This window comes from Grus americana, chromosome 2 (assembly GCF_028858705.1).
Source record: "Grus americana isolate bGruAme1 chromosome 2, bGruAme1.mat, whole genome shotgun sequence".
Taxonomy (NCBI): domain Eukaryota; kingdom Metazoa; phylum Chordata; class Aves; order Gruiformes; family Gruidae; genus Grus; species Grus americana.
The window spans coordinates 82,397,938-82,415,884 of NC_072853.1; the positions used below are offsets into that span (position 1 = coordinate 82,397,938).

The 17,947-nt window shown below is 42.2% G+C and overlaps 2 protein-coding genes across 3 annotated transcripts in view; both read right to left on the reverse strand.

Moving 5' to 3' along the window:
* Positions 1–4,231: 4,231 nt before the first annotated feature.
* Positions 4,232–12,128, reverse strand: ZNF622 (zinc finger protein 622). The gene is made up of 7 exons (XM_054817847.1): positions 12,022–12,128; positions 10,101–10,709; positions 7,997–8,248; positions 7,114–7,276; positions 6,194–6,306; positions 5,209–5,352; positions 4,232–4,574 (listed from the first exon to the last, which is right to left on the reverse strand). The coding sequence occupies exons 2-7, from the start codon at positions 10,705–10,707 to the stop codon at positions 4,447–4,449; spliced, it is 1,407 nt and encodes a 468-aa protein (XP_054673822.1). The 5' UTR covers positions 10,708–10,709; positions 12,022–12,128; the 3' UTR covers positions 4,232–4,446.
* Positions 12,129–12,562: 434 nt separating this feature from the next.
* The window catches only part of RETREG1 (reticulophagy regulator 1), a 74,170-nt gene continuing 68,785 nt past the window's right edge, over positions 12,563–17,947 (reverse strand). For both annotated transcript variants that reach the window (XM_054815309.1, XM_054815310.1), the window contains one exon: positions 12,563–16,825. In XM_054815309.1, the coding sequence (XP_054671284.1) occupies positions 16,314–16,825 (512 nt within the window). In that variant the 3' untranslated portion in view covers positions 12,563–16,313. The remainder of the gene's footprint in view (positions 16,826–17,947) is intronic.

Below are 17,947 nucleotides of genomic sequence, written 5' to 3' on the forward strand. Positions count from 1 at the left end.
CTTACTCAGGGTAGCTTGGGCTGTAGCAGGTGAGACAACAGAAGTTTCCTCTGGGTCAGATTCCTGAAGAGAGATGGTTTAGCTCGCTCTGATGCATGAAGTGCCATCAGTTGGTCATCTCAACTGTCCAAGCTCTGCTGACTGCTGAGGATTCAGGATCTGATGACAGTCTGGTGATGGCTGTTCTCCAGCTGCAGTATGGTAGTCAGTTGGACTAAAGCAATTAACCACTAAGATTCAAAGCTTTTAAGATATATTTTTAATTTTCAGTCAGATGTGCCCTGAAGCTTATCTCTAACCTCTGATCTATTACAGGTCATCATAGTATAAACCCACTTGGGTCTCTGAAGTGGTTTTCCACCAGCAACTTTATGCAGATAGGGTGGAGGAAGGTGACCAAACCCCTGAGCAGATGACACCCATTAGCACAAGATGCCTCAGTTTAAATAGCTCTTAAAAGTTGTAGCAAAGAACCTCTCTCAGATGCCCCTCAAACATCTTATATTCCCTGGGCAACGGTCCAACTCCTTTACATTTCAGGCCCCCTACCTCGTGGAAACCAATTAGGGATCAATAACACACTATTAAAGGCAGTGCTCACTCAAATTGATCTTTACTTGTTGACTTGCAACTTTGTCGTAATAAGCTGTTAAAATGTTTTACATATCTGACTCTCCTGTGCATCTGCCACTCTACAACCCATAAGCTTCTCTTCTTTTCTCACCCCTCCCTCCCAGATAATGGATGCATGTTTTTCCCTCTAGTACCACTCGGGTTGTTTTTAGGTAACTTAAGTGTACAAACCAGAACTCCTCCCAAAAGAGGACAGCAGATGTACTGTATCAGTGTTGCTAATTCTTTCATTCTGCTGATTCATTCTGCAATGCCTGACACAGCATTGGGACCACTTCAACATTCAGCCATGACTGGATGGACAGGCAGGCAGAACCCCAACCTTGTCCAAAACTGGATACCTCTGCTTCTTCCCAGCCTTTCCTACGATGGATGCACCAGCTTGACAAGGGATCATCTCCTCCTTTGGGAACAGCACACTCATTGAATTACAATCATACCAGGGAATTCTTGCCCCAGCATACCCCACTATATCCAGAAACTGTCTTGAATCTACTTGGTTGCCTCTAGACCTTCTTCTCATTCTGACACCAAGAGCCAGAGACGCAAGGTCAGAGCAGGGGAGCACAAGTGCAAGGCTAGGTCATAGCTGGAAACATCGCTCCTTGATGGGAAACATCGTCATTTGGAATTCCTTTAGGAAACAAAAGAAGCTATCCTTTGTACAGTCTTTAGCCTAGGGAGGCCGAAGACTAAACTATAACACTGGGAAGCGTGTTTAATAAAAACACTCTCAGATGCTTTGACACAGCTGGAGTTACCTACAAGCTGTGCAGACTGTAGCACTGTTGGTGCATACTTCTTGTAGCTACCCTTTGCTAGCAATGCTCTCCCCAGACCTACATAAAAATATTTATAGCAATTCATCTCACAGAAGTCTAGTACCAATCTTAACTCACATTAGTGGTGAGCTTTGCCTTCTCACCCTACCAGTATTCTGGACAAATGTACTCTTACTAGACTTTATTTATTTTCCTAGTAAACACAAATCTGGGAGAAGCTTTCCTGTGCCCTCTGCTGGTTTTCCAAGGCACCCATTTTCAGCTTAGAGTTAAAAAACTCTTCCTTTAAAATACCAGTAGGTTTCCATACCTCTCCTCCATTTTCTTTGACTAAATTGCCGTAAGAAGTACAGGACAGAATCATAGGTGCATACTACACAAATTGCCTCCTTCAGCTTCCCTGCGACCTGACAAATGACTACCAATTTTCATTTCACTTACTTGCATTTCTTTCTGAACTAGACTGTTCAGGAAATTCAGGCATTCTCCTTCTTCCCATAACAGCAGGTTTCTTTGAGCAAGTCTGCGCAGAGAACAGTAGTTTCCTTTGGTGGCCCTTTCATGTTGAGGAGAGGAGTAAACTCCATGCACCTTCAGCCTGAACCTTATGGACCTAAAGTCATTTGTCATTGCATCAGTTATCTCCTTGTATTTCTGCCTTCACTGTCAACACTTTTAACACCTACCTTTAAGACTTTAGCAACTGTACTAGGTTATGCTCAAGACTTTTCCAGGGTAATTGTCCTGTCCTAAATGTAAGTTTCAGATATTCCATGAGTGTCTTCTGAAAGCTACAGACTGAACACCACTCTGATACTCACTGCTAATACTGGTATTCAGAGCCAGTTCAGCAGGCCTCAAGTTAAGATTCTGGTTAAGAAGTCTAACCCTTCTATTTCTAAATTTTGTGGCATTTCATTTTGCTCTATGTGTAAAGACAATCTAACTTGTCCGTGAGCATAAGACCCTTTGATAGTAATCCCTGAAGAAAAAGATACAAGCAGTTCCAAGGGTCAGATGCTGAGGTTTGACAAATACAAGTAAGATATACCCTCAGTGCTAGAAATCTGTAATGGCAAGTTGGGCCAGGTTATGAGTGTAATAAAGGAGATGATGTCATGTAGCTGAGACTAGATCTCTTACTTCTAACTTTGAGAGCAAAGCCCAATGACCCAGACCAAACCCTCTAGAATAAATTCAAATGTCAGTGAGATGCAGCTATGGATACACAATGGCAGTAACTCAGCCTTGCCAGCAAAAAAAAAAAAAAAAAAAAAAAAAAAAAAAAAGGTCCTCATTCATCAGCACAAATTTAGTTTAAGATTTTGGATGTGAACACAGCCCTTCTTTAAAATTCTCTCTGCTTCAGTTTTCTCTTCACTCGTTCAGCACCTTTTTAAGGTAGCAGTCACTTGATTTAGAATGCTGTGTTAAATCTATAGCCTACATTACCAATCAAGTTCTGTCTTCTCAGTAAAAACAGGAACAGTAAAAAACTTCCAAAGCGGTAGAACTTACTAAAAAAGGAACAAAAAAAAAAAAAAAAAAGAAAAAACCCAACCACAAAACCAAAAACCAGAAAAGCAAAACACCACAGACAAATCCACACAAGAATACACAGCATGCATCTCCATTGTGAAATGACCACTTTTCCTAAGAGTCCTGTAAATATACCACTCCTTTAGAAGTGCTGATGTGCTGACAGAACTACTTTTTCTGAACTTACTTCTTAGACTCCAGTAAATTATTTTAAGAGGTCAAAACACAGTGTTAATTGACAAAGTCTCCTCCTACCATTCCTATTGATATTATGCACATGCCATTCACAGGAGAGGAAGAAAACTTATATTAAAATTATGCCAATGAAAGCTACTGCTAGGGAATCCAGAATAATCCTAAAATGCAGAAGTGCAACTTGACTGTAACAAGCTGCAGTTGCCTTCACGACAGACAAGCAAATAAATAGCAATTTTCCTGTGGCATACACTCATAGTGTCCAGCCACAGCTGGGGGCTTCATGAGCTAGCCTACACCTTTGTAATTGCCCACCTACTTACATGAAGGTCAGAAGAACTGGTAAGGTCATGGAAGCTTTTAACATCTACACCACCAGGGCATCAGCACTCAGCTCTTTAACAAGCAGGATTTCTCCACACCTGCCTGTAACAGTTCACCTGCTGAAGTGGAGAGCATGCCTCCATTTCAGCCAATGCACATCTTGGGTCACTTCCCTTCAGCAACATCATAGGAAACACCAGTACTCAATGGCAACAACAAAAGCTGACATCAACAGTAACTTCAGAGTTTTCATCAGGAAGTCTTTAACAGATCATCGGAAATCTTGGTTGACATTCATCTAAACGTTATGGTAATTTTGAGCAGGTTTTAGGTAATGAAAATTCATTAACTTCAACATAAGACAAATGCACCGTATGTTATTAATCCAGCCCTGAGCTGAAGCATTAGGCAAGTACAGTCAACTTCTGTGGACAGTATTAATCCTGGAGTTATGCTTTCCATTAGTGCATTTCTTCAATTATCACTTGACCTTCCCAGAATCTCACATTTTCCCCGCAATAGTGCCAGCTAGAAGTCCAAAACACCCAGCTAACTTATGCCTGGCACCACAAGCGAACACCTTTGATACACTCCATCTTGGGCTCTTAGATCTCGGATCTTCTCTTGGCCTCAACCATTTTGCAGAATTGGAAACTAAAGACATTCAGATAAATGACACCATTAATTGCCCCACAGAAATGGACTGCACAAAGATGTGCATGCGTCTTTATTCATAGCCATGACTACTTTGCCACATATTCCATTTAAGAGATTTTATTTTTTATGTTAGGCCAACCATCACTGCACCAAGAGAGACAAGCTCCCTGCTCTTCTTCTCACAGACAGGAAGACACACCAGCAATACACATCCTCATTTGATAGGTACCAAGTCCATTTTAGTAACACAATCCTCGACCCAGAAACCATTAAATCCCCCTTCCCAAAACCAGTTGCATGCAGCTCTGTTGGGAACTCAAAACCTGACTTGCACCCGGAAATGCATCTGCTTTGTAGCATTGTTACTCATTCCTGTCTTGAGCATCCACTTTGACTTCATCCTCTGCAGGTACTGCATATCACGCTGCTGAGCAAAAACTGCCCCTTCAGAGAGAGAGAAGGAAGAGAAAGAGGGATAAATGTTTGTAAGATTACTTACTACTTACATGCACACTAGCTAATCTGTCCATTTAAATTTGCAGTTAGCCATATGTTTTCCTTCCCATACAGCCACACTTCTTTTCACTTATCTCTTGGGAAAGGGCAGTTCCCTCTATGAACACCCATGACTGTGATTAAGGGAAAAGGTTGTTTTGCATTCTAGTGTGCGATTCCTTTATTTCAAAAGTGGATATAGATCACATCACTGCTCCCCAACTGAAAAAGTATTCCAACTGTCAAAGAGTGATTTATGTTACATTATTAAATAGCAACAATAGTGGTTTTGACAGGCAGAGAAAGAATTATTACCCTAGACACCAACAAATCTTAGGAAGTCACTATCACAGACATGTGTGCTAATGAACTGAAGGGCTTGCACAGAAGCTGCAATACACTTCAGACACAAATGACTTCCTGTAACTTATTCTGCTTGGATGTCAGGAATGAAAGGGAACTGAGTGGAAGACAAACTACTGCACAAAACCCCACAAATGTGAAACAAACTCGACATACTTAATTGTAGAGTGATGACACCCTAGAAACGACACCTCTGCAAAAACCTCACATTGTCACTTACCTGTCTGACTTGTCCAGCCCAAAGCTCTGTACTGCTGCAACACCCGACCCACTGCTTTCTTATTTTTCGCAACAGCCACTGTTCTTGACAGACCAAACCGTTGCTTGTAGTATCTCATTAAAGAACGATGACCCACTCTTGCACCTGTTCAGAGGAGGGGACATCTTATTATGCATAACGAAGCAGCTTCTGAAATGCAGCAAGCATATTGTGAAAACTGGAAAATCCCTATGCTGAGACATGCTTTTAAAAGGCCCAGAAACTTAAAAACTTTAAGACTATTACAAACTCAATGTAATTCCTGTAAGAGCTGCTGTACTGCACTTTACCTTGAAGAAAAAAAAAAAACCCAAAGAGGGCTGTTTTTCAAGAGGACCTTAGGTCAGATAACAAACAGTTATCAGAAAAGTTTAATTAGGGGAATGAGCAGAGAGGCGATGCTGTTTCAAGTAACTAGGGAAGTAACTTGCTGACATTCAGGAAATCTGTAACTGCATAGTTGGCAGCACTTTTCAGAATGAAAGGGCTGTCTCCTCATACAAAAAACACCAAAAAAAATGCAAGCAAGAGTAAGGTTGTTTTAATAAATTAATTTTACTGAGCTAGTTTACTAAATTAGTTACCAGCTGCTTCTCTGCAAAAACCCCTACACTAGAAAACCTAAGTTATAGCCTCTCCAAGTTGCACTAAAACAAGACATGGAAACTCTTGGAGTATACCATGCAAGTCACATGTTAATGAAGAGTTCAAGTCGGGGAAGGAACCCCTCACCCTAGTCCACGTATACATTAACGCTGAAGAAGCTGAACTACTTGGTAGTGAAAGTAATGGAAGGTGAGGACAAAACCCCAAAGACACTTAGATGCAAAATTACTTTCTCCCTTGCCAAAGGAAAACATTTACCACGATCACCTATGCTGTAGCTAATGGCTGCAGCTATGAGCAATGCAGAAAAAGTATGTCATAACACAAATCCTATGCCTACCTGAAGGAAGGATCAACTCCATGGTGTCATCATCATAATCCAACTCTCTCTCTGCTGGGCGCTCTCCAGGCACCTCCACATCTTCCCCATCCTTGTGATCAGGGTAACTGCTCCTGTGGAAGAGTAACAGTACATGGTTTGTACGTGGTGAGCAGTCACAGCTACTCAGACCCACCACACAAAAGAACTGCCACGCGCAGCTACAGCAAGCCACAAACATTGTCATGTTTCACCTATCTTGGTTTGAGAGTTCTTCCCAGTAGCACCCTGCCCTGAACAGGGGCTGCAGACAAGGACCACCCTTCCTCCACCCAGTTCCATAACCCAGCATGGTCCTGCTGCTGCACACTTAACAGCGACTTATGGTGAAAAGCCACCACTGTGCAGCCCACCAGCTCTGCACAGCTACTGAATGAGCGCTCCAAGAAGCTCCGCTAAATCCATCTGTCCCCATAATAGGAGGTATTTCTGACCAAAATGCATACAGCCCAGGATAAGTTACGGGAAGTTCAACAAGAGGCCTCTAAACCACAGCAGTCCTGTTTAACTCCAGCTACTTTAAAAAAAAAAAAATCCACAGTAGGTACGAAGCCCACAGTCTCCCTGAAAGATAATGGAAGGGACAGTTATGCCCTTTTACGATCTTTGCTGGTGCACTGAAACCTAACTCACTAACAGCAAACATACAAAACAGAATTCAAAATATATTTTCATGCAGGACTGGTATTAGTGGTCACAGGAGAGAAGAACCAATCATGCTGTTATGCTTGCCTAGAAAAGTGGTGAACCAGCTATGCAAAATAAGCATCAGAACCAGAAACAGGAGTAAATTTTAAGTATGAATAATAGTTTCTGATGTGATGTCCAACTGTCCTTTTGTCTGCCCCATCTGCGCTCCAAGCAAAGAAAAGCATCCTCACCTAAAATCATAGAAGTCTGCAAATTCCAGGGCAGCATCTCCATCTGTGAAGAGTTTGCAGTGGCTTTTATCGTTCATGTGAGCCTGTACTGCTTCTGTAGAGTAGAAGGATTTCCCTTTTTCATTGCACCAGATGCAGATTTTCCCAATGCCAACTTTCTCTCCTGCAGAAAACATTGACACTTCTATTGGTCTGAGCAGAGCATCCCTAGTCAATAATTAACATTTCTGTGACGTAGGCTTCCCAGCTTGCAGGCAGAGAGACTGAGGACGAGCCTTGAGCCCTTCATTTCCAGAAAAGCCCTGCTGTTCCTATGCTGTGACCATATGGCTCCACCAGGGACAAGTCTGTGCGTTTAAAGATTTCATATGACAAGGTACAGATTATGATGTACGCTCAATAACAAATTTCATACTTCCAATACAGTTTTCTATCTGATACTCCAAAATTATTTTAGTCTCATCATTATTTGTATACTTCAAGGCAGATACATTTTTTCTAGCTTTTAGCTCTCTCACAAGTATTGTAAACTGATGAGGCAAATACTTACAACTCTTTAGTAAGATAAGACAGTTCATATGCTCACTTTAGCAATAGAGTTTTGTCCCAAATTTCATGTTAGCTGAACAACTTTTGAGAAAGCTGTAAAAAACTATGAGACACCTACAGGGTACAAGACCATGTGTTTGCTCAGTGGGGTTTTCTCTCACTCTCCCTGGAAAGTCTGTGGTCCTGTTCATGATCAAAATACTGTACCAGAGATTTTACACCAAAAAAAACCCCCAAAACAAAAAAACATTTTAAGAGAGATCCAAGTGAAAAAAAGGAATAACAGTGTCTCATTATCTTGATGAAAAAAATCAGAGAACATTTACAGGCATACCCAGGTACTTGATTAGTCCTCTGAGATCCACAAGGTACTCTATGTCCGGAATGAAGAAACTGTGAGCTTTTGTCATATGGGCTACATTTTTTGTCAGAGATCTTGAATGGTGTGGACAGAACAAGCAGTCTGTGACTGGTATGGCCCCAACAGCAGGAGTGCTTTCAGCTTCTGCCTGCTCCTCCTCTTCTCCCACACTTTCCATCTCTTCTTCAGATCCAATGTCTTCATCAGAATCAATATCTTCCCAGTCTTTTAATGGAAGTTAAAAAAAAAAAATTATTTACATGATTACTTCTCACAAGCACAACAAGTTCCAAATAAGCCAGAAAAAATTGTCATAGAAAATACTGTATTTTGTATTCTTGCAGCTAAGTGCCACAGAGTCACTGCCAGGTGCAAGAATATACCATTGCCAGTAAAACACATTTCCTCCTAAGACGCGCGGCAAAGCTCAAGTCTGCTCATTAAAAAGTTGGCAGATCTGCCTTTTTTTTCCCCTCTCCATTTTCTCAACTATTAACACTTCATTGCTGTTTCAAAGTCTTTAATTTAATTCACCACAGCACAAGAACACATGTATGGCTCATTGAAAACACCACAACTCTGATAGAATCGTGAAAATATTCATTTCCAGCAGTGAGGGAAAACACACTCCTGTTCGCATGTACATCTTTAACAACAGAGAATAACAAAGCCAGCTGTCAGATATACTATGCCACATTATATGTTAGTATATACCAAGATATCCTAACAATTTTACACATTTGCAAGATTACTGCAGAGCTCGTTAACGGACAGACAATCCAGCAATCTGATTATACTGCTAGAGGGGTCTAGAAATCTTTTCTAAACAGTTCAGGTCTGGGGCAGTGAGCATTTCCCAGTACTCTACTCCTACTGGTCCCCTTCCAACTGCCATGCACACACAGCATTTGAGAAGAGGAAACATGGTGCTCCCTAGTGTTGTAGGCTGCTAATTAGAGATCTTTGCTATAGGATACAGTTTAATAATTTTAAAAGCCTGACACTGCATTAACAGGACTTGTAGGAAACGCTCCTGGACAAACAGTTAAAAGGAAAATTAACATTCAGAAGCCTACTGAGATTTTAGTGTTACAATTTATAACTAACACATTAATACAAAACAGGTGCAAGTTGGCTCCTTCTTTAGATGTTAAGATGCACGTGTAGAGGTATATGTTTCTTCCTCTGCAGAACAGATACCTGAATTACAAGTGAAACTTAAACAGCACAAAATTGCTATAACAGATGTAATAATGTGACACAACAGTTTCAGTAACGAAGCTGGCATAGTATGTTCCCACTTCATTCATACCTGTCCCCTTGCTGTAGTTTAATCACCCCACTCAACTCCAATAGATGCACTTGGAGCGGCATCGTAAACCAGAGCACTGAAAGCATTCAGGTTAAAAACACCCCTTTTCTGGGAATTCTGAAGCTCTGATCTTTCCAGTTGTTCATTTTCCAGGCTGACCTCCGACAAAGAACTGTATCCACACAAGTGCTGAGGGTGAAGCACCAGGAAGAGGCAGTTGGGGTGGCAGCTCTTAGACTAATTTTAATACAGATGCCAACATGCTAAGAAGCTATGCCACACAGTGTCAGGCCAAGGAGCAAACTGTCTCCTCTGGTCTTGATGGGCAGAGAAAAACAAAACCAACCCCACTCCCTTCAACAGATCAATAAAGTGATTGACGGGACAACAGCAAATGATCATGATTAGATTTTTATTAATCTATTTTTCAGAAGTAGTTTTAGGGTAACCTTTTATGTTAGCCTTCCTTAAAGGAAACTTACCCTGGAATTTTACGTGGGAAACAGTGCTTATGTTAGTAACTGTTTATATTCATCCTTCACATGCTTTAATATCTTGTGCAGCTGGCAGTTCAGAAACTAACACAAAGTCCCTGCCATGGGCGAAGCTTAACTCCTTTATTAAACTGAAAATTTAATCAACAGGAAGACCTTTTGTGATGGAAAATGCTGTACTACTACAGAAATAGGAGGCGGCTTTTACAGAAAACCAACAACTGCATAGCTTATCCCAAGCTATCTCTCATCAGTATGTTTATTGCCTTACCTTCTTCCATATTGTCTTCTTCCTCTGCTTGCTGTTTGGCCAGCTTCTTTGCTTGCTGTTCAAACCACTGTAGCCGTGGAGGTTTTTCCAATCGCTCTCTACTCTGTGATAAGCTGGCACGTTCTGTAGAAACTGGGAAGCCACTTGCATTACTAGGAGGTAAAGGCGTCTTCTTCGGAGACGAAGATGGCTGAGCTCTGATGGCTTGCTGAATAGCTGCGTTCATTTCATCTTTGTTTACACTCTCTGGGGCCAGCCCCTTTTCCAGGTTCTTTTCATTTAATATTTTCACCTTCTTGCTGACAGCTTGAACAGCTTTCTTCTCCAATTCCAGGTGCTTCTTGGACTTCAAATGATTCTCGTAGGCATTGAAGGTGGAGAACCTCTTGCTGCAAACTGTGCAGTAAGTGGCAGTGATTTTGTTCTGCTCCTCTGCTACCGCTCTCTGTGCTAGGACTCTCTCTTGGAAATTCTCAGCAGTGACAGGAGGCATGTCAGCAACCTTACGCTTCAGATTGTACCTATGCCAGTCAGTTTTGTAATGGGCACGCTGAATGTCAGCATCCTTGAAAGCCACACGGCAAGTGATACAAGTGTAGGTTGCCATTACTAGAAAGTGTGTGGGGGGGAAATAACACTAATAAATAGCAACCACAAAAAAACCCCCAAACCCAACATCCTGACAGCACCCATGTAAGACAGCATAAGAAATACAGTTCTCATACAGAATTGTTTATTAAACACCAGCATTAGCAAATAGCATGTTACGTACTAGAAGCAGCAAAAAAAATACAGGACTCTGACAGTTATCAGAGATTACTTATATCACAGCAGCACCAGAGCATCCCAGCTCTGAACCCAGAAAATAAAGGCCATGCTATTTTATTTGAAATACTGTAAGCATCCATTCAGTTTTCTTTCAGGGGAAAACTCTCTGCCCATTGAGGTATCCCAACTGCTCTGTGAAGCATTTTCCTCCCACCTGCAGAGCTCCCTATCCCTTTCCTAGCCCAAGTGGGTATTTTACTGCTATAAACCAACCTATGCAGAATCATGTTTGCTGCTAGTCACAAATGCCTTGCAGGAATTGCAGGGATAGAACAGTTTGATCTGATCCATTACAGCTTGACGGCAGCTGCACATTAGATTACCCTGGGGGTAACAAAAAAACCCAAACAAACAAACCAACCCCTGTTGTTGTACCAGAACAAGAGGTATGTAACTGAGAGGACCTAGAACCATAATTTATATCTGGCTACTAAGCGGAGAGATCACATCTACAATTCAAGCTGCATAAAGCAGAAAAAGCAGCTACAGGGTCCCACGCAGTTACACCAACACTTCCCATTACCCACATGCGCCCTCACCCACAAAACCAAACCACTGAATCTTCCCCTGTGTGAGGCTCAGGAAAACAAAACTTGAGGCACTCAAGGAACGTGAGGCAGCCCAAAGAACAGCCAAGTCCTTTGAGAAAAATCTCGTTCTCCCCGCAGGGACTTTATTACACCTACTTGTATTTGAATTTAAATTGAGCCGGTGTCCATAAAAGACAGGCATGGCACAGAAAGGCCTGACTGACCGGCAGGTGTTTATTATACGGACACCAGAAGTCACGGCACAACTTAAACCCGGGGGAAAAAAGGACAAATATTAAAATAAGATAAACTAAATTATAAGATGCAGCGCAGGCGGAAGCCACGAGCCTCCAGGCCGCCGCCAGACGTGACAGAGACGTGACAGAGACATGACTCGCGGGGAGGCGCCGCCCTTAGCGGGAGCAGCCGACACCCCAGGCCGCGCGGCACACCCGCCGCGGATCGGGGCCGCGCCTCGCCCTCCCCGCTACCACCCGACAGAGCAGAACAGGGTCGTCCCGGCCTGGTCCGACCACCACCCTCCCCGCCGTCAGGCCCCGCACCTGCCGCCGGTGGGGTCAGAGAAGCCCTCCCCGCCTCCGTGCCGCTGCCGGTAGAGCAGGAAGCGCGAGCAGGAAGAGGCGCGCCACGCCAGGCAGGAAGGGCGAGCCGCCCCCTTCCGGCAAGGAGGGCCCGCCCCGCCCGCCGCCGCTCCCGCCCCCTGCCGTCGCGGAGGCCCCGCAGCGTTCCCGGCCCCGGAGGCGGCCTGTCACTCCCGTGGGCCTGCGCCGCTGCGGGCTGGGCCGGAGGGGGCACCCCGGCGCGGGGGGGGGGGGGGGAGTCCTCTCCTACCCCCCGCCCTGTCTGCCTGGAAATTGCCCCTCCTTCAGACCGGGCAGCCCCGGTTCTGCTCCTGGGAAGTAACTTCACGTTGTCAGGCCCGCGGCCCAGAGCCAGGATCAGCGTTTACGGGGTGCGAGTCCCGCCGGGCTAAGGACGGGAGTAAACAAGGGAGCGGCAGGAACCACCAAAGGGTTTGTTTCTTGGTTGGTTGGTTGTTTTTTCCCCCCTATTCTGGGAACAAACATGCAATTAGATATGATGAAAGGTAAAAACTAACACATATTTATTAAATGGTTTTACAAACAATCAATATAATAATTCCATGTTTACAAAATAGTAATCAGGCTAGGTAAAGTGCTGCAAAATATTTTAAATGTAGACATTTTGTAATTTTCCAGTTTCTGGTTACCCGGATAGGTGGTGGTCACAGGCTGTGACGCTGCTCGCGTGCTGAGAACAGACATGGAGACTGCAGGGAATTTGTTCAGAAGGCTTAAACTGTCGGGGGAAAGTGCGAAATGAACAAAAAACAAGTAAACTGAGTATTTCCTCAGATCCTATTACCTTGGGTTAAAATTCTTTCCCCTCCTCTGCATAGAATAATTTATTTTCACGAACAAATGAAGAATGGTAAGTAGGTGCGTAGTACATACACACGTACATACACCTGAAAAGCCCTGTGTGATGAAAATAGGTGCTTTTACACTGGATTTGACACATCTAAGGCCACCGATCAAACGGTGATCTCTCCATCTCACTCAGATGTACTAACGCAAGGGGAAATTTTCTGAGTAGGAAGGACTGAACTGCACCCACGGATCCTGTCCTGTCACACATCGTTTTCTTCCAGCAGGGATGTGTGAAGAAGCTACTGCTAGGGAGGGTGAGCGCTTTAACCACGCCACTGCAAAAATACACGGCGTCCTCAATTTACTACCGGGTAAGCGCACAGCAGATAACGCAGGCAGTACTGATCCCATGGCAAGGCTGTACCCTGCGTTACCCCATGGGCACTTGCTCACATGTCCACACTCTGTCTGCGCCCTCCATGCTGGCTGTACGGGCTTTTGACTGGAAATTGCAAGGAGGCAGGCTTTCCACAGAATAAATGCACGTTTCAAAGCTACACGCTACCTCATACTCGCTTGCCGTTCTTCCTGGCCATGTATTCAGTTTTGGAAGATGGGAAGGTGATGACCAGTGGTCAGTAGGAAAGATGCTGTGGACCGTTGTGCTGGGAATTTTTGAATAACTACTTTGTGGCCGCTGTTAGGGTACAGTGAAATGAAGGTTTCTTGAGGGATTTCCAAATGAAGGCAGTGTGGAAGGGATCTCAAAGGACAGATATGTGTTTTTTGTGTGTTCTGCTATCAAACTGCTGGCAGTGGAATGTATCGTGTTTGAGCAAAGTGTTTCTTACATGCAGTTGTTTGGGAGGGAAAAGGTAATTTCCTGCAGAAAACTAAGCATATTTTCACTACCTGAGGAAGAATATTAAACGATACAGAATGACCTGCCTCCCTTTACACAGTATTTAGGGCCTTGAATGTAATCAACTACCACGAGAACAGAAAAATAAAATTCTAAAGACACTCATATAACCAATTATGCCCCTCAGCTTTAAAGATTTGCTTGTTCAAGTTTTGGTTTTTTTTCTTTGTCTGGTTTTCTTTCTGTTTCTCTTCCAGAGAAAAATCGATCTATTTTTCTATCTTGAAACCAGAAAATGGATCATTTACAAAAAGTCCAAGAAATTCCTCCAACTGCTTTTCCTTCTTAATCTAATCTATTATTCTAGAAGAGCGCCCCTGCATTCCTTACTTTTATAAACCACAACTATTCTTCATAAAACAACAATAAAGTGCATGCTGTTATAATGCCGCCATTGACAGCCAGCTAGTGCGTCCCATCAGTCCGCTCCAGAAAAGCCTGTGAGGGACGGCTGCCTCCCACCTCTCCCCATCCCGTAGCCCATTTCCCCGCCTGGCACCAGTAGTCCTGTACAAGGAAGCACACGTTTGTTTGGGTGTCCTACAAAGTTTTGTCAGCAACTTGGAAGCTGTACTCTTCTAACTGTATAGATTGTCCTAAACATGCAGCAAGGAAACGAGGCTTTTAACTCATCTGAGAAATTTAAATGGCCTTTAAACTTACTGATTTCCCAGCAAAAGCTTCTTTTATTTTTGTATTTTTTTTTGCCAAATGGGATGGACAGGCTGGGGGAAGCTGAAAAGGAAACTTAGCAACCAGCGCTGTGGAAGTGATGTGGCCATGGTTTTTTAATCATTTCCAGAAACTCGCTTTTGACGTTAAAGATGTTGCAAAGCTGCATCTCATGGGATCTATATCCAGCATCCACTTACTTTGTAATGGATTTGATAATGAAGGCACACGCTCACATTTTTACTGGTAAAGGACAGCAAACACAGTCAATATGCATTACTGACACAAAAGCACAAGCAACGATAAAGCTAGTGTCAAAAATTCTCAGCATCTTTCCTTTTGCTACACTCTTTTTGGCCATCTGCCTATTTTTTCACCTCAAAAGGAAAAAAAAAATTAAAATGGAGTTAACTTTAAACACAGGTTTACCTACACATATATGTTAGTGGAAGATTTTTATAATCTGTTGCTGTACTTTCTGAGGGTCCTAGATGACAGTATTCACCTCTTCAAATGCCAGCAAATGGAAAATCACTTGAGTAGTAGTAGTAGCAGCTGACATGGTCCCTCAATTTTGCTAATGGTTTACATCACATTAAAAAAAACTAGCTTTACTTCTTCCTATTTCTTTGATTACTATTGCTTGGTATTACAATTCAGTTTTGTCACAGGTGAACAAAAAAGCTCTAGAAAAAGATAAATAAGTTACCTGCTTAAGATCCCATGCCACTCACTCAGCACGTGTGGAGTTTAAACTGGCAAATAAACAACTTTTTTTCTTTGTTTTAAATTACATGCCACGAAGAAGATTCTGAGTGTCTCCTATAGCAAATGACCTCACCGAATACTTTTAAGTATCTTAAAATATTCAGCTTGCAACACAACTTTTGTTGCAAGTGATGGCAGCTGTTCTGGGGGAAAAAAGGAAACCCAAACCCCACAGAATCTTGAGTTAAGGGAGTGGCATCAAAAAAGCCTTTATATTTTTTACCTCTAACCTCTATTCAAAACAATAACTACCCTCACCTGCTCCCAAAAAGGTTGTTCAGTTTACATGATATTAACTCTTAAATATGAAAATGTGTTGGCTGACTTTACATGGCCAATACTGCCAAGGACCAGACTCTATCAAGGAACACAGCAGGTGGTCAGTCAAATAGCATGCCACTTTACAACTCTACAAGCCTAAAACAGCAAAAAACTTGGAAATGCATCACCATATCCAAAATAATTCAAAGGTTTTAAGTATGAAATCAAGTTCTTTGATAGTGTTGCACACATACTTAAACTAGAGTTGTGCTGGTTAATGTGTTTCATATATAGTAGGTGCACTATACATAACGCTAACTGCAGGGATTCATACTTGTCGGTATGATTGAAGGAGGTGAGATTTAGTTAATCTTATTGCAATCCTCTGATAATTTACCCTCACTGTGTGAATCATTAATTGTATTACATGGTTGGCAACCAAGAATAAACTGCCAATGTTGAAAATTTGGCTCAGGACCCCAAAATACATGGTTGGCAAAAAAAGATTAAAAAATCCTCTCCCTCAGCTCTTTTGAACAACTGACCTCCAACACTCATCTGCAACCAAACAGTGGATAGATAATTCATTTCCATGCTATTACATTGAGGTAAAACTACCAGAAACATTAAACTATCAGTATCAGCTGATATTTATCCAGTTAATTCACTCTGCATAAGGGAAATTATTACAATACATCTAAAGGGATAGTTCAAGCTTACAGCTCAGAATTCTCCTTTTTTTTTTTTTTTGCATTTGATTTTTTTGTGTGTGTGTGTTTTATGTTTAATTTCTTCTATGTTACCAGCTGCAATTTCTAGGTTATTGACTTCCAAGCAGATTTGAAAGGAAGCCTGAAGACTTTTTCTTTTCCTGTGCTTCTGCTTCTTGGCCTTGTGAAAGTCCCAATTCTTTCTCAATCTGCTCTAGCTCTGACTGGTCAAGCAGTTCAAAATCATCGGCTTCCTCTGTGTCTGTCTCCTCGCTCAAACTGGGCACTGCATGTGAGGGAGCTTGCTGTGCGGACTGCAACTGGTCTTTGATGGCAGCAGACACCGCAGCTGCGATGACATCCCCAGCAATTCCACTCATTAAATTAAAGGTTTGGTCACTGGTCAAAGGCAAGGAGAGCCCTGCAGTGGACGGTCTCTCTTTACTCTGTCTGGGAGCATGATCCACCTTCAAATATGTTTGTTCTTTTTTTCGTTTTTGCTGGATGGGCATACCAATACTTGAGTCATCGTCATCGTTTGTTCCGGCACCATTTTCTAAAGAAGGAAATTCTGAAAGATCTCTAGCGAAAGCTTCTTCATGATCACTAGGTCGGTCAAAATCTATTACAGGACAAACAGAAGGAAACAGCGTTAGCAAACATGAAAGGCTTCCCCAAAAAAAGCAGCCAAATGTAAAAATGCAGTTAGTAAGTTTTCCTTGAAATACATTTACAAATCCATAGTCTAGTAGTCTTGCGTACTCTTAATGCAGATGAGCTTTGTGTTACATCTAAAATAAAGTGGTTGTAAACCTACTACCACAAGTCACCTGCTATCAGCCTAACTCTGAAAGTTATCTGAGGAAAATACCTTTTTAAAATGGTATCTAGCTGTATATGAAACAAGCCTTCCAAATCTTCAGCACAACCCCATAAAGTCCTACAATTTATAATGTCACAACAGGTCTTTAAACATTTTTCTTCACAATATATATAAATTACAAGTATGTGTGCATGAATGTATTACAAGCTTTTAAAACACTTGTAGAATAAAAAAGAATGTTTACATATTTAAATAAAGACATAAAGCCAATGTAAGGACGTAATTTATAACTTTTTCCTTTCTTGGCCAATGCTTGTATTAAACAGGAAACGGAAAATGGAAACTCTACAGATGACTAGGATAGCGTCATGTTTTCAAGAGGGTAAAAAGCAGAATGTAGACAAATAAAAGACTGGATTTTAATGACTACGTTAATGGCGTGATACTTGTTTATATAAATGTGTAAAATATACTGTACATGGCCTGTGGAAGAGACCTAAATGAGCATAAGGGAATATTCTGATCAAGTATTTGAATGAGAAGGTAAAAAATAATCAGTTTGAACTTACTTTCTATGAAAACAAGCAAGAGGAGCATTCATAAGGGCTAAGGAAATGAATCCTAAAAATGTCTGGTACATCATTTTCTCCATTTTCTTTAGGAAAAACAGGCTGGGAAGGTGAGGAGGAAGGGCTGTACTGTATGCAGAGTGGTGGCTCAAATGCGCAGAGCTTTGAGAGGAGATGAGCCAGTCCTTGGATGCATCCCATCTGGTGTTGCACTTGTGTGTGTGTCCCATTTGCTGAAATGCTCCGTGGGGGCAGAAGAGTGGATGTTGTTTATTTTTCACTTAGCAAGGCCTTTAATGCAGATTTTCACATTATCCTTACAGCCAAATTGGTGAGCGAACTGGGTACGTGA